This window comes from Coregonus lavaretus (assembly GCF_964263955.1).
Source record: "Coregonus lavaretus genome assembly, contig: HAP1_SCAFFOLD_161, whole genome shotgun sequence".
NCBI classification, from domain to species: Eukaryota; Metazoa; Chordata; class Actinopteri; order Salmoniformes; family Salmonidae; genus Coregonus; species Coregonus lavaretus.
In genome coordinates, this window is record NW_028161655.1 from 872203 (window position 1) to 887724 (window position 15522).

Sequence of the window (15522 nt, forward strand, 5' to 3'; positions counted from 1 at the left end):
CTAGCTGGAACTGTAACAGGAAGAGAGTCACTCCCCAGTGGTCCTGTTGATAGAAACCCAACACAATTATAAAGGCGCTGACAGACCCTTCACACACACACACACACACAGAGAGATGGGCAGTATTTATGTATTTAAAATACGTATTTAAATTACTTTTGAGTATTTTGTAATTTGTATTTCACTGCCTGAACTACAGTCCACTGTATTTTGTAACAATATACTTTAGAGAGCTGTATTTTGTATTTTCAAAATATACAAATACTTTTCAACAGTCCCGATAGAAAATTATATAAGGGCTATTTCTTCTAAAATAAGTTTAAATTGAAAAAACATTTGGTGTTCACACATGTATTTGTTCAATTTCTAACTGCACAAGACATCTGACTGAAATAGTCTGTCTATTATTTATTTTCTGTTATTTTGCCTATACATTTTTTAAATAAAATGTTTTTCAGTATTTCGCATTTTATTTTCATACATTCTTTAGGGTATTTTATAATAAGATACATGTTGCTGTATCTTTGCCCATCTGAAGTCATTCGATAAAAAATATAAAAAATTAAGTGGTCTTGTTTGGGGGTGTAGCTTATTAGAATAATAATACCCATGCTTTGCAAGTGGTCATATTTACATTTACATTTTTGGTCATTTGGCATCCAGAGTGATTTACAGTCAGTGCATTCAACTAAAGCAGATAAACAACCACATATCAGAGTCATAGCAAGTCAAATGTATTTTTTTTACCGTTACTAAGAATGTTGTTGAGGTTATTGTTGTATTTTATTTTGATACATTAGTCTTTAGGGTATTTTGTAATTTTTGCCCATCTCTGCACACACACACACACTGGATATTGTGACAAAGGAGCCCTATTTCCCAGTAACAGCGTGCTGACACATCCCCCCCTGCTCTCCTCTCTATGGTGTTGGATCCACTAGGTTATATTATGAATATTATGCTCCAACTGACTCCATGGTCCAGAATAATGGGATAAATCAACTAGAGTGGCAGCCAACACTGTTTAAAAATACTAATGAAATATATTTAAACCTGATCCACGGGGTTGACTCCACTCTAATCTGAAACGGCCTCCCAGCGTTATCACGCAATGTTAGTAAAAAACACTCCAATAGATCCACATTCATAGTTCATACCTCAGTGAGTCAGTCCCTCACCAACTGCCAAGGCTGCTTTTTTTCTCTGTACCCCAGAGGCTGGCCTGTTGAAATCCCTTTAAACAAATTATTCGACCCCATCAAAATGCTGAAAACCTCTGGTCATGGTTCAGACCCATTTCTCAGTGTGGGATTGCAACTGGGTCAATGTGTGTGTGTGTGTGTGTGTGTATGACTCCCCCCTCCCTTCCTACATAAATTAATGGTTCTCATGCTTGCCCCTTTGATTTGTGATGCAAGTTTTTTATGGCTATTTCTATGATGATAACGTAAGATAGTTATCTGTAAGTCATAGGTATCTGTGAGTCAAATGTAATTAATTGAAAAGCCTAGAAATCTTACAGATCTAAACTTCTTTCTGAATTGTAGCTGGACCAAGGTTATCTTCGTAAATTCGCTCTGGCTATCTACTCAGATTTTAGAGCACTCTCGTCTGTGTGCCAGAGCGCAGAATAACTCATGAATTTGCGAACGCTCAATACCGGTTGAATATGGCCGGTGTCAGTAAACGTCTGCAAAATAGCGCAATTAAATTGTTGCCAGCAGCACAGTTACAATCACTAACGCTCTGGATAACATGAAAACAGCCTAGGGCGAGTAAAATGGTCAGAGTGAGGTATTCTCTAATTTGTGTCTGGAAGTAGCTAGCCAACGTTAGCCAGTAAGCTTGGGTTCTTGACTGCCGTTTTGAGGTCAGAACTCTCGGATCAACCCTACTCCTCCGCCAGAGCGTCCAGCTTGCGCTCTGAACGCTCCCAGAGAAAACGCTCTGAATTTAAGAACGCCCAGAGCGCATCCTGTCACTCCAGATTGAATTTACGAACACACCCTAAATGTGATGTGACAGCGTCATCTTCGGATAGAAGAGCGAACTACAATACTAGAAAGAATCCTGCAGTACTGTGCTGAAACCAACCGGCGTAGCGTTTGGTGGCGCTGTAGAGCTGCGGTTTGTTTGTTGTTTCCGAAGACCCGTCAAGATGTCTGACATGGAAGATGATTTCATGTGCGATGATGAAGAAGATTATGATCTGGTAAGCGTAAGTTTACATAATACGTTTCTATTTCCTTGTTTTTTTTAAATGTCTAATCAGAGCTGCTTCCTTAGGTAGTATATTTGCATTAGCTAGATCAGAGCAGAGGATGTAGCTAGCTAGTTAGCTAAACTACCTCGATAGATAGCTAGTTCAGCTAACGTTAGCATAAAGGCGAGGCTATATATATATATATATATATATATATATATATAGTATACTGAGTTAGCTATGCTAGTCAATTTTTTGTAACATGTTATCGTAGCTAGCCACGAACATACAAGCGTTTAGTTAACCAGCTAGCTAGGTGTAGATAACTATCCTTTAACCGAGCATGCGCCGATGCTGGTTAGCTAAAACAGCTTGCTACTTAGCCTCATTAGTAAACAACTATGGCAAGCCGTTAGCCCAAATCATAACATCTCTGTCACGTTATCAATCTGAGTTGTATTAGCTCATAGCCAGCTAACTTATGTCCTGAGTTTATGTCTCAACCCAGGAATATTCCGAGGACAGTAACTCAGAGCCAAACGTCGATTTGGAGAACCAGTACTACAACTCCAAAGCACTGAAGGAGGATGAACCCAAAGCAGCTCTCAGCAGCTTCCAGAAGGTGGGTACTGGCTACTCACTCCACTCACTCACTCACATATTGATGAATGTATGATATAATGTATACTCTCCATTGGCAGGTATTGGAGCTGGAGGGAGAGAAGGGAGAATGGGGGTTCAAAGCCCTAAAACAGATGATCAAAATCAACTTCAAGCTGGTAAGAAATTAAACGCGCTGTAGCGTTATCTCAATGTCAACTCTCTGTCTCTGAGTCCATATGATTAGTGCTTGTGAGTTTTTTTCTTTTCTTTACAGCATACTGTCATTCCCACTACAACTTAACTCAATGCCCTGTCTCCTGGTAAACTGTGTGTGTCCTGCAGACCAACTTCCCAGAAATGATGTCTCGGTACAAGCAGCTGTTGACGTACATCAGGAGCGCTGTGACCAGAAACTACTCAGAGAAATCCATCAACTCCATCTTAGACTACATCTCCACCTCCAAACAGGTATAGACACAATACCTGGAACTAGAACAAAGCTCAGATCTTTATTTTGGCTCAAATCTCAAGTTATGTGAACTGTTTGTTATTCCATTATTATTATTATTATTATTATTATTATTTAACCTTTTTAACAATATCAATATAAATTTCTTACAACTTTTGTTGTAAATGGCTGATAAAGTGACTGACTCTGGGTCAGTCCTGTTGGTGTGAATGAAGTGGTGGCTGTGGTTCCATGTTCTACATGACTGAGGTGTTAGTGGGGGCTGTGGTTCCATGTTCTACATGACTGAGGTGTTAGTGGGGGCTGTGGTTCCATGTTCTACATGACTGAGGTGTTAGTGGGGGCTGTGGTTCCATGTTCTACATGACTGAGGTGTTAGTGGGGGCTGTGGTTCCATGTTCTACATGACTGAGGTGTTAGTGGGGGCTGTGGTTCCATGTTCTACATGACTGAGGTGTTAGTGGGGGCTGTGGTTCCATGTTCTACATGACTGAGGTGTTAGTGGGGGCTGTGGTTCCATGTTCTACATGACTGAGGTGTTAGTGGGGGCTGTGGTTCCATGTTCTACATGACTGAGGTGTTAAATGTGGGTTGTGGTTGGTTGTTTTATGTGTCACAGATGGACCTGCTGCAGGAGTTTTATGAAACGACTCTGGACGCTCTGAAGGACGCCAAGAACGACAGACTCTGGTTCAAAACCAACACAAAGGTAGGGTATGTCCCATTAATATTACCTTTTTCCTAAAGTGTGCACTCAGTCACTACTTACAATAAAAACCTAAAAGCAGTGGATTGGTGGAGGCATGGACTGGTAATTTCTCTCAAATTATTGAAGTGAACAAGTGCACACTTTGGGAGAAAGGGGAGATAATTGGGACATATGCATGTAGTACACAATGTTTCTGTTTATTTCTATGGGTAGGACAATATCTGACCTGTCAGTTTCAGACCTCTGTGTTTGGGAGTTTTTACCTCTGCAATGCCCTAGACTCGTAGCCAGATCTGTTTGTGTTAAATTATTTGCCAAACAACATCGTAAAGCCCTTTTTTTGTGATAGCACAAACATATATAAGTTGTTGTTTTGTCTCTCAGCCTGTTTTAACTGAAGTCCTCTTGTTGTCTCTCAGCCTGTTTTAACTGAAGTCCTCCTGTTGTCTCTCAGCCTGTTTTAACTGAAGTCCTCCTGTTGTCTCTCAGCCTGTTTTAACTGAAGTCCTCCTGTTGTCTCTCAGCCTGTTTTAACTGAAGTCCTCTTGTTGTCTCTCAGCCTGTTTTAACTGAAGTCCTCCTGTTGTCTCTCAGCCTGTTTTAACTGAAGTCCTCCTGTTGTCTCTCAGCCTGTTTTAACTGAAGTCCTCCTGTTGTCTCTCAGCCTGTTTTAACTGAAGTCCTCTTGTTGTCTCTCAGCCTGTTTTAACTGAAGTCCTCCTGTTGTCTCTCAGCCTGTTTTAACTGGTCCTGTTGTTGTGTTTCAGCTGGGCAAGCTGTACCTGGAGAGGGAGGAGTTTGGGAAGTTACAGAAGATCCTCAGACAGCTGCACCAGTCCTGTCAGGTACAGTAAGACAGGTGGTAGTCTGAGACAACGTTTAGTCTGATGGGGTTTACGCAGCCATCTGAGGTTAGGAGTGATCCACAGTAGCCAACTTCCAAGTTCCCAATATGGCTGCTAGCAGTATTTTTTGTTGTTGTTGTATACTAGTATGATCTGTTATGTTGTATATCTATCTGCACTGCAGACAGATTATGTTAGAGATCTATGGTCTGTTATGTGTATATCTGATCTGTTATGCTCTATATCTACGTGCACTGCAGACAGACGATGTTGAAGATCTGTGGTCTGTTATGTGTATATGATCTGTAATGTTGTATATCTATGTCTCTCTCTAGACAGATGACGGGGAGGACGACCTAAAGAAAGGCACCCAGCTCCTGGAGATCTATGCTCTGGAGATCCAGATGTACACAACCCAGAAGAACAACAAGAAGCTGAAGGCCCTGTATGAACAGTCCCTGCACATCAAGTCTGCTATCCCTCACCCACTCATCATGGGAGTCATCAGGGGTGAGTGTTACCACCGTAGAATTAGGAACCCCTGAAGGCAGCATAGCTGTCAACAGTATCTATTACATGTATTGCATCGGAGCCACACACACAGTGGTACACATTGAATAAATAGAAAATGACCATAGAAATAGAATCCTCCTTAGAATAGTAATTCTATAGTTAGGACTTGTAAACTGACCTGTAGGGAGTCTCAGGGAGATTTGTCACTATCGAGGCGAGACCCTGAAAGAGTCACAGACAAGTACTGTACCTTTTTACAATTGGAGGATAAAATCGCTAATATGGTAAAAAGGTGTGTGTGTGTCACTGCGTGTGTTTATGTGATGTAGTAACAGGCCTGTTCTTATTTGGTCCCCTTCCCCAGAGTGTGGGGGTAAGATGCACCTGAGAGAGGGGGAGTTTGAGAAGGCCCACACAGACTTCTTTGAGGCGTTTAAGAACTACGATGAGTCAGGCAGCCCCAGGAGAACCACCTGTCTGAAGTACCTGGTGCTGGCCAACATGCTCATGAAGTCTGGAATCAACCCATTCGACTCACAGGAGGTACAACCCTCATTCAGTCAGTTCAGTTTAGTTAAGTCCAGTTGAATTCCATTTTATTTATCCCCTTAGAGCAATTACTAACATTATCACTGACATTATGGGAAAAATATCTGCATCTGATTTATATTGGAAAATATTAGACTAATCAGATTCAGGGCAAGTCTATTTTTATGATTATCCGATATTGTTATATTTATACATTGTTTATTTCACAACTCCATAGCAACACGTGGTGGTTGCATCACGCACCTTTATATTGTTGGCGGCAACAACATTGCATTAATGGTATTCAAATCACCTGCAGCAAACACTGCTTGATAAAGTGTTGTATTACAGTGGCTGTTCTTATTGTGTTTTTCTGTGACAGGCCAAACCTTATAAAAACGACCCAGAGATCTTGGCCATGACAAATCTAGTAAGGTAAGAACACGTGTGCTTCTGGGTCATCCATGGTGGTGTTGGTGATATTTTAGGGTAGAAAGCCATGGCATCAGTTAAACGATATCTTCACTATTTACAACCTATTTCCACTTATTTGTGTAGTGTTGTCAGTCGACCCAAACTGTTATTGTTTTACATCACATACAGTGGGGAGAACAAGTATTTGATACACTGCCGATTTTGCAGGTTTTCCTACTTACAAAGCATGTAGAGGTCTGTCATTTTTATCATAGGTACACTTCAACTGTGATAGACGGAATCTAAAACAAAAATCCAGAAAATCACATTGTATGATTTTTAAGTAATTAATTTGCATTTTATTGCATGACATAAGTATTTGATACATCAGAAAAGCAGAACTTAATATTTGGTACAGAAACCTTTGTTTGCAATTACAGAGATCATACATTTCCTGTAGGTCTTGACCAGGTTTGCACACACTGCAGCAGGGATTTTGGCCCACTCCTCCATACAGACCTTCTCCAGATCCTTCAGGTTTCGGGGCTGTCGCTGGGCAATACGGACTTTCAGCTCCCTCCAAATATTTTCTATTGGGTTCAGGTCTGGAGACTGGCTAGGCCACTCCAGGACCTTGAGATGCTTCTTACGGAGCCACTCCTTAGTTGCCCTGGCTGTATGTTTCGGGTCGTTGTCATGCTGGAAGACCCAGCCACGACCCATCTTCAATGCTCTTACTGAGGGAAGGAGGTTGTTGGCCAAGATCTCGCGATACATGGCCCCATCCATCCTCCCCTCAATACGGTGCAGTCGTCCTGTCCCCTTTGCAGAAAAGCATCCCCAAAGAATGATGTTTCCACCTCCATGCTTCACGGTTGGGATGGTGTTCTTGGGGTTGTACTCATCCTTCTTCTTCCTCCAAACACGGCGAGTGGAGATTAGACCAAAAAGCTCTATTTTTGTCTTTTCAGACCACATGACCTTCTCCCATTCCTTCTCTGGATCATCCAGATGGTCATTGGCAAACTTCAGACGGGCCTGGACATGCGCTGGCTTGAGCAGGGGGACCTTGCGTGCGCTGCAGGATTTTAATCCATGACAGCGTAGTGTGTTACTAATGGTTTTCTTTGAGACTGTGGTCCCAGCTCTCTTCAGGTCATTGACCAGGTCCTGCCGTGTAGTTCTGGGCTGATCCCTCACCTTCCTCATGATCATTGATGCCCCACGAGGTGAGATCTTGCATGGAGCCCCAGACCGAGGGTGATTGACCGTCATCTTGAACTTCTTCCATTTTCTAATAATTGCGCCAACAGTTGTTGCCTTCTCACCAAGCTGCTTGCCTATTGTCCTGTAGCCCATCCCAGCCTTGTGCAGGTCTACAATTTTATCCCTGATGTCCTTACACAGCTCTCTGGTCTTGGCCATTGTGGAGAGGTTGGAGTCTGTTTGATTGAGTAATAATAATATGCCATTTAGCAGACGCTTTTATCCAAAGCGACTGAGTGTGTGGACAGGTGTCTTTTATACAGGTAATGAGTTCAAACAGGTGCAGTTAATACAGGTAATGAGTGGAGAACAGGAGGGCTTCTTAAAGAAAAACTAACAGGTCTGTGAGAGCCGGAATTCTTACTGGTTGGTAGGTGATCAAATACTTATGTCATGCAATAAAATGCAAATTAATTACTTAAAAATCATACAATGTGATTTTCTGGATTTTTGTTTTAGATTCCGTCTCTCACAGTTGAAGTGTACCTATGATAAAAATTACAGACCTCTACATGCTTTGTAAGTAGGAAAACCTGCAAAATCGGCAGTGTATCAAATACTTGTTCTCCCCACTGTATAAGTGGTTAATAGATAGAGGTGTAACATAGTGAAGATATCCTTTAACCATCGGTTCAGCTGTGTGGTGTCTCTTCAACCTAATTTATGGTCAATCTGGCATCCATGACACAGAGGGTCTGCTCTACGATTATGATGCAATTGCAGAAGTAAATGGAAGTGTGCATAGGCTATGGCTCCGTACACCTCTCAAAATGTGAAACAACGCAGAGGCCTCCGTGAGCTCGGTGTTTGACTCACAAACGATGACTGGTTGATAGGTGAGTTGGGGCAGTTGTTTCTGGTATCTCTGTTCTGAACAGCGTGAGAAGCATAAATGCCCTACCGTTCACGGGCTCCGCATTCGTTAACACAGCGGATGCCGGATTGAATGGCATCGACCATAAAAAGCACCTTCGAGGCCATTTGCTCTTTAGCTCTGGTCTCCTCCCTTATTCTATTCACACTCTCTTAGGTCATAAAACAGGCGGTGGCTAAAATAGGACTCCAACTGTTTCCTTCCATGCATTTGAACTTTGTTGTTATGTAAACAGACAATTTTAAACACACCCAGAACTGTAGAAAAGAATAGATTGTTGATGTTGAAAAGGCTAATATTTAGAAATGTGTTTTAGTGGGATAGTGGAGCTGTGGTGGTGTTGTGGTTGGATGAAGACAATATATGGATGTATGGATTATTATATCATGATTTTATGGAATATTATATCAGTATTCTATGGATCATTGTCATTATTCTATGGATTATTATATCATGATTCTATGGATTATTATATCATGATTCTATGGATTATTATATCATTATTTTATGGATTATTATATCATGATTTTATGGATCATTGTCATTATTCTATGGATTATTATATCATTATTCTATGGATTATTATATCATGATTTTATGGATTATTATATCATTATTCTAACCCAGTGATTGTTCTACTGTTGTGTGTCTGCTCCCAGCTCCTATCAGAATAATGACATCACAGAGTTTGAGAAGATACTGAAAACCAACCATAGTAGTATCATGGACGACCCCTTCATCAGAGAACACATCGAGGGTAAGTAGTGTTTGTGTGTGCATGTGTGTGCTTGTATATAAACTCAGCAAAAAAAGAAATGTCCTCTCACTGTCAACTGCGTTTATTTTCAGCAAACCTAACATGTGTAAATATTTGTATGAACATAACAACATTCAACAACTGCGACATAAACAGAACAAGTTCCACAGACATGTGACTAACAGAAATGGAATAATGTGTCCCTGAACAAAGGGGGGGTCAAAATCAAAAGTAACAGTCAGTATCTGGTGTGGCCACCAGCTGCATTAAGTACTGCAGTGCATCTCCTCCTCATGGACTGCCCCAGATTTTCCAGTTCTTGCTGTGAGATGTTACCCCACTCTTCCACCAAGGCACCTGCAAGTTCCCAGACATTTCTGGGGGGAATGCCCTAGCCCTCACCCTCCGATCCAACAGGTCCCAGACGTGCTCAATGGGATTGAGATCCGGGCTCTTCGCTTGCCATGGCAGAACACTGACATTCCTGTCTTGCAGGAAATCATGCACAGAACGAGCAGTATGGCTGGTGGCATTGTCATGCTGGAGGGTCATGTCAGGATGAGCCTGCAGGAAGGGTACCACATGAGGGAGGAGGATGTCTTCCCTGTAACGCACAGCGTTGAGATTGCCTGCAATGACAAGCTCAGTCCGATGATGCTATGACACACCGCCCCAGACCATGACGGACCCTCCACCTCCAAATCGATCTCGCTCCAGAGTACAGGCCTCGGTGTAACGCTCATTCCTTCGACGATAAACGCAAATCCGACCATCACCCCTGGTGAGACAAAACTGCGACTCGTCAGTGAAGAGCACTTTTTGCCAGTCCTGTCTGGTCCAGCGACGGTGGGTTTGTGCCCATAGGCGACGTTGTTGCCGGTGATGTCTGGTGAGGACCTGCCTTACAACAGGCCTACAAGCCCTCAGTCCAGCCTCTCTCAGCCTATTGTGGACAGTCTGAGCACTGATGGAGGGATTGTGCGTTCCTTGTGTAACTCGGGCAGTTGTTGTTGCCATCCTGTACCTGTCCCGCAGGTGTGATGTTCGGATGTACCGATCCTGTGCAGGTGTTGTTACACGTGGTCTGCCACTGCGAGGACGATCAGCTGTCAGTCCTGTTTCCCTGTAGCGCTGTCTTAGGCGTCTCACAGTACGGACATTGCAATTTTATTGCTCTGGCCACATCAGCAGTCCTCATGCCTCCTTGGAGCATGCCTAAGGCACGTTCACGCAGATGAGCAGGGACCCTGGGCATCTTTCTTTTGGTGTTTTTCAGAGTCAGTAGAAAGGCCTCTTTAGTGTCCTAAGTTTTCATAACTGTGACCTTAATTGCCTACCGTCTGTAAGCTGTTAGTGTCTTAACGACCGTTCCACAGGTGCATGTTCATTAATTGTTTATGGTTCATTGAACAAGCATGGGAAACAGTGTTTAAACCCTTTACAGTGAAGATCTGTGAAGTTATGCGTGTGTGGGCTTTCTCATATCTGTTGATGAACGAGACATGGAAGTGTGGCATTGAAGACGAGGTTTCAACAAACTTGAGACAAAATGTACCAGTAGCTGCATATTGAGATGGTGTGTGTGTTCTGGTAGATGGTGTGTGTGTTCTGGTAGATGGTGTGTGTGTTCTGGTAGATGTTCTGGTAGATGGTGTGTGTGTTCTGGTAGATGTGTGTGTGTGTTCTGGTAGATGTGTGTGTGTGTTCTGGTAGATGGTGTGTGTGTTCTGGTAGATGTGTGTGTGTGTTCTGGTAGATGGTGTGTGTGTTCTGGTAGATGGTGTGTGTGTTCTGGTAGATGTGTGTGTGTGTTCTGGTAGATGGTGTGTGTGTTCTGGTAGATGGTGTGTGTGTTCTGGTAGATGTTCTGGTAGATGGTGTGTGTGTTCTGGTAGATGTGTGTGTGTGTTCTGGTAGATGTGTGTGTGTGTTCTGGTAGATGTGTGTGTGTGTGTGTGTGTCTGGTAGGTGTGTGTGTGTGTGTGTCTGGTAGATGGTCTGTGTGTGTTTCTGGTAGATGTTGTGTGTCTGAAGAGACTTTGATCAGTGCTGTGTTGTCTTATTTTCCAGAGCTGCTGCGGAACATCAGAACCCAGGTCCTTATCGCGCTCATCAAACCTTACACGAGAATACACATCCCATTCATCTCTAAGGTAAGTCTGAGGACAGCACTGGCTTCTGGACTAACTAGCCTGGTCCCAGATCTGTTTGTGCTGTTTTGCCAACTCCCATGGTCATTGGCGTGATGAATTTTACAATAAGAGTTGGTAAGACAGCACAAACAGATCTGAGACCAGGCTAGAGTTAATCATTGACTTCACTGTGTGTATTGATAATGTATCCGATAATGAACTTTGCTGAGTAGATTGATAATGTATTTATTAGGTAATTTATGTTGCTGTTTGGATTGATTGTAGTGTAACACCCTGTGTTCTGTCTTCTCTGCCTCAGGAGCTGAACATAGATGTTTGTGACGTGGAGAGTTTGTTGGTGCAGTGCATATTGGACAAGTAAGTTTGTTCTAGACATGCATCTGATGTGTGGCCCAAACTACCATTTAAAAATAAAAATAATACTTTATGATCTGTTAGGAAATGTCCTTTGCATCAAACAGGCAATTTTGGACCATTCCTCTTTACAAAACAGTTTCAGTTCAGCAATATTCTTGGTACGTCTGGTGTGAACCGCTCTCTTGAGGTCATGCCACAGCATCTCAATCGGGTTGAGGTCAGGACTCTGACTGGGCCACTCCAGAAGGCGTATTTTCTTCTGTTGAAGCCATTCTGTTGTTGATTTACTTCTGTGTTTTGGGTCGTTGTCCTGTTGCATCACCCAACTTCTGTTGAGCTTCAATTGGCGGACATATAGCCTTACATTCTCCTGCAAAATGTCTTGATAAACTTGGGAATTAAATTTTTCGGCGATGATATCAAGCTGTCCAGGTCCTGAGGCAGCAAAGCAGCCCCAAACCATGATGCTCCTTCCACCATACTTTACAGTTGAGATGAGGTTTTGATGTTGGTGTGCTGTGCCTTTTTTTCTCCACACATAGTGTTGTGTGTTCCTTCCAAACAACTCAACTTTAGTTTAATCTGTCCACAGAATATTTTGCCAGTAGCACTGTGGAACATCCAGGTGCTCTTTTGCGAACTTCAGATGTGCAGCAATGTTTTTTTTGGACAGCAGTGGCTTTTTAATGCATTCAATAAATTATTATTACAGTCTTACCGTTGTCATTGTAGGAGTGGACACATTGTTTGCAGAGCGCACAACCTAGGCTACACTAAAAAAGTTTAGGTTTATTTCCATTCTATTTACGAGTTATTCATTTTCTTTTGTTTGGAGCGCTCCTGTCAATCTTGAGTAAGGAGACGCACAGAAGCAGGCCTAGGATACCTGGCCTGAGCGCAAATGTAGGCTTATAAATGTGCCCATTTGGGGATCTGATTAGTATTTCTGATTGTCTTAACTCACCATCACTGTGGAGCTCAAAGTAATTTTTTCTTCGCCTTAAACAGCAAGTAAACAAAGCCTGTTTTTACATCCATTGAGAATGAAAATAGTTCCTCAACGTAGCCTATTTAAAAAATCTTTCCAGCTCTCTCCCTTTCAATTACTACTCGGCATGAAAGGGGGAAAAAATGTCATGCTCTGATCCAGTGGAAACGTCATAAAAAAAGGCCTACCTCATTACTTCTTATGTGATTTTATAGGATATTTCTTTTTATCAGGATATTTTCTACCTGCAGGCTGCAGTGTTTTTATTTATAGGCTTTATGTAGGCTATTTTTACATAGTTGGCAATGGCAATAGAAGTTACTTTTTCATTTGGATAGAACATTGATTTTGAGATATGAAGACTTTATTATAAATGGAATTAAACTGTTCCACGAAATGTGCATCTGAAAATCATAACTGGCACACAGATCAGTAGAAATGGTACGATAACTTGCCACTTCAAATGGAAAAGGTTGCCGACCGTTGGTGTAACCTATTACCGGCATTTTCAGGAGCCTGACGGCAGAAGCTGTGAAGGCCAGCAGCAGCGGGAAGAGGAGGGTCTGGTTGGGAACATGTTTTTTTCTTCTGGTTAGGCTATATTGATCTCTGGCTCCCTCATTTTACATTTACATTTTAGTAATTTAGCAGACGCTCTTATCCAGAGCGACTTACAGGAGCAATTAGGGTTAAGTGCCTTGCTCAAGGGCACATCGACAGATTTTTCACCTAGTCGGCTCAGGATTAGAACCAGCGACCTTTCGGTTACTGCCACAACGCTCTTAACCACTAAGCTACCTGCCACCCTCCTTTGGTAATTTGTGTCTTCATTTTTAATCGCAGTGCTTTAAGCTTCAGACATGCTCAGTAGCCTATATATATATATATATATATATATATATATATATATATATATATATATATATATATATATATATATATATATATATATAGAGAGAGTTGATTTTATTAAAATAAAGGATGTCTATAAATTGAAAAATACACGTTTTAAAATTTCGACCAATTATCACAAACAACTCTTTTTTTTGGGGGGGGGGGGACAGCAAGTATACTCAGTGTATAGTGTACATGATCAACATGGCTGACACAGAGACATCATAAGATGACGCACGAAGCAGAGCATGTTTCTTGTGCATGTGTATTAAGACGTGTTTCCTGTACGGGAATAATTACAATTCCTCTTTTCAGTTCCTCATTGTTTCCACATTGCACCCTGAGGAATGCAGGAGGCCAGCATGAGTCTGTCTCCCTCCCTCTCCTCTCTCTCTCTCTCTGTTTGTGTTATTCCTCCCTGAGTGCCCTGCTTAGTTTACTGTAGATCTGTAATTGATTACTGGTTTCATTATTTAGTTTAGAAGTAGTACACATGCACATCCAGTAACTTGCAGGCTACAAAAAGTAAACTGATGAAAGAAAGAAAGATACCTGCAAACTGTTAATTGTTCCCGCAGTTTTATTGTGCAACGTTTTGACCCAAAGGTCCTTGTCAGCCAGATGAAGACCTTTGGGTCAAAGCGTTGGGCAAATAAAACTTTGGGAGAAATCAACAGTTTGCGGGTATCTATCTTATCTTTCTTTCATGGCTTTATTATTTCCCATGCTACTATAGCAGACTGCTGTATATTGGATTGTTTACTGCCCTCAGCCAGATCAGATCTACAGCCAGTCAACTGGAACAATAGATTTACATTTTACACTGCATTCCCACCGTCGTCACAGAGCTCAACAGAAACAGAATATGTAGTGTATGTAGTGGAATGTGGAGGTGGTGGAATATTTTATCAGACAGCGTAGTGTAGATATGTGATAATTGGTTGTGAGAGTACACACATCAGTGGTTAAGGTGCTGGGTGGAAACCAAACCGGGAAACAAGTTAAACAATGACTGCAACTCAAATGCTACCCACAGTGATTAGTGTCATTTGAACCATAATTGACGCAAATATTGATATGTTGTTGATCCCATTTTTATATAGAAATGCATTGTTTTATACAATATTGGAAAAACATGCTTAGTCATGTTGCTAGGATGCCAACGTCCATTCTAGTGTTGTAATTATTTCTTTGTTTGAACCATTGTTCTCTGATCACTGTGTTGTGCTATGGTTCCCTCCCTGTAGCACCATCCAAGGCCGTATCGACCAGGTTAACCAGCTGTTGGAGCTAGACTACCAGAAGAGAGGAGGGGCGCGCTACACTGCCCTAGACAAATGGACTAAACAACTCAACTCTCTCAACCAAGCCATCGTCAGCAAACTCACATGATTCTGACTGACGTGACAACGGACAGCACTGAAAGACAGGAAGGAGAATCTCAATAATTTGTTCCAATGTGTCAGTATAAACCAAACCATCCAGTGCTACTGTGGGTGGATGGGCTGAGCGGAGTGGAGCTACACAGCAGCACAGAGATGTTTTGTGATCTGCCACTGCATTTTCCAGAGAGAGAGAAGAGATACTGCTTTCTAGAAGACATCAGTACTCTCTAAGGGACATCTCAGTTTACTTCAAGCCCCTCGTGTTTGTTTTTCACAAGACTTTAATAGAATGGTTCTAAGAAATATCACTGTCACCACACCTTTTTAAAAGTGCTTTATTTTTTTGGACAGGCAGTTTGAGTACAATAACACAATGGTTTATTTGTGCATGTTGACTGGCACCTGGTGTTGGGCAAACTTTTTCACAACATGTAGCTGCAGCATTGAACGCATGTTGTGAATAAAAAACAATGTTCTCCATCTGTGTTTACTGTATATGACATTTCAATGTAGGTCTTCTAGATATCGTCTAGTTTTTAGCACTCATGCTATCTGTATTATTTG

General features: G+C 41.9%; 1 protein-coding gene across 2 annotated transcripts; it reads left to right on the plus strand.

The window, feature by feature from the left end:
* The first annotated feature begins 2106 nt into the window (after window positions 1-2106).
* Window positions 2107-15438, plus strand: LOC311120257 (COP9 signalosome complex subunit 2-like). Of its 2 annotated transcripts, none has more exons than XM_084194884.1 (13): window positions 2107-2212; window positions 2712-2825; window positions 2905-2982; window positions 3149-3274; window positions 3895-3984; window positions 4752-4829; window positions 5165-5339; window positions 5707-5885; window positions 6253-6305; window positions 9084-9181; window positions 11252-11334; window positions 11633-11691; window positions 14821-15438. In XM_084194884.1, exons 1-13 carry the CDS (start codon window positions 2159-2161, stop codon window positions 14963-14965), a joined length of 1332 nt encoding a protein of 443 aa, XP_084051010.1. In that variant the 5' UTR covers window positions 2107-2158; the 3' UTR covers window positions 14966-15438. The 2 variants fall into 2 exon arrangements, with proteins under 2 accessions (XP_084051010.1, XP_084051009.1); XM_084194883.1 differs by having other exon boundaries at window positions 2130-2218.
* Window positions 15439-15522: the final 84 nt, after the last annotated feature.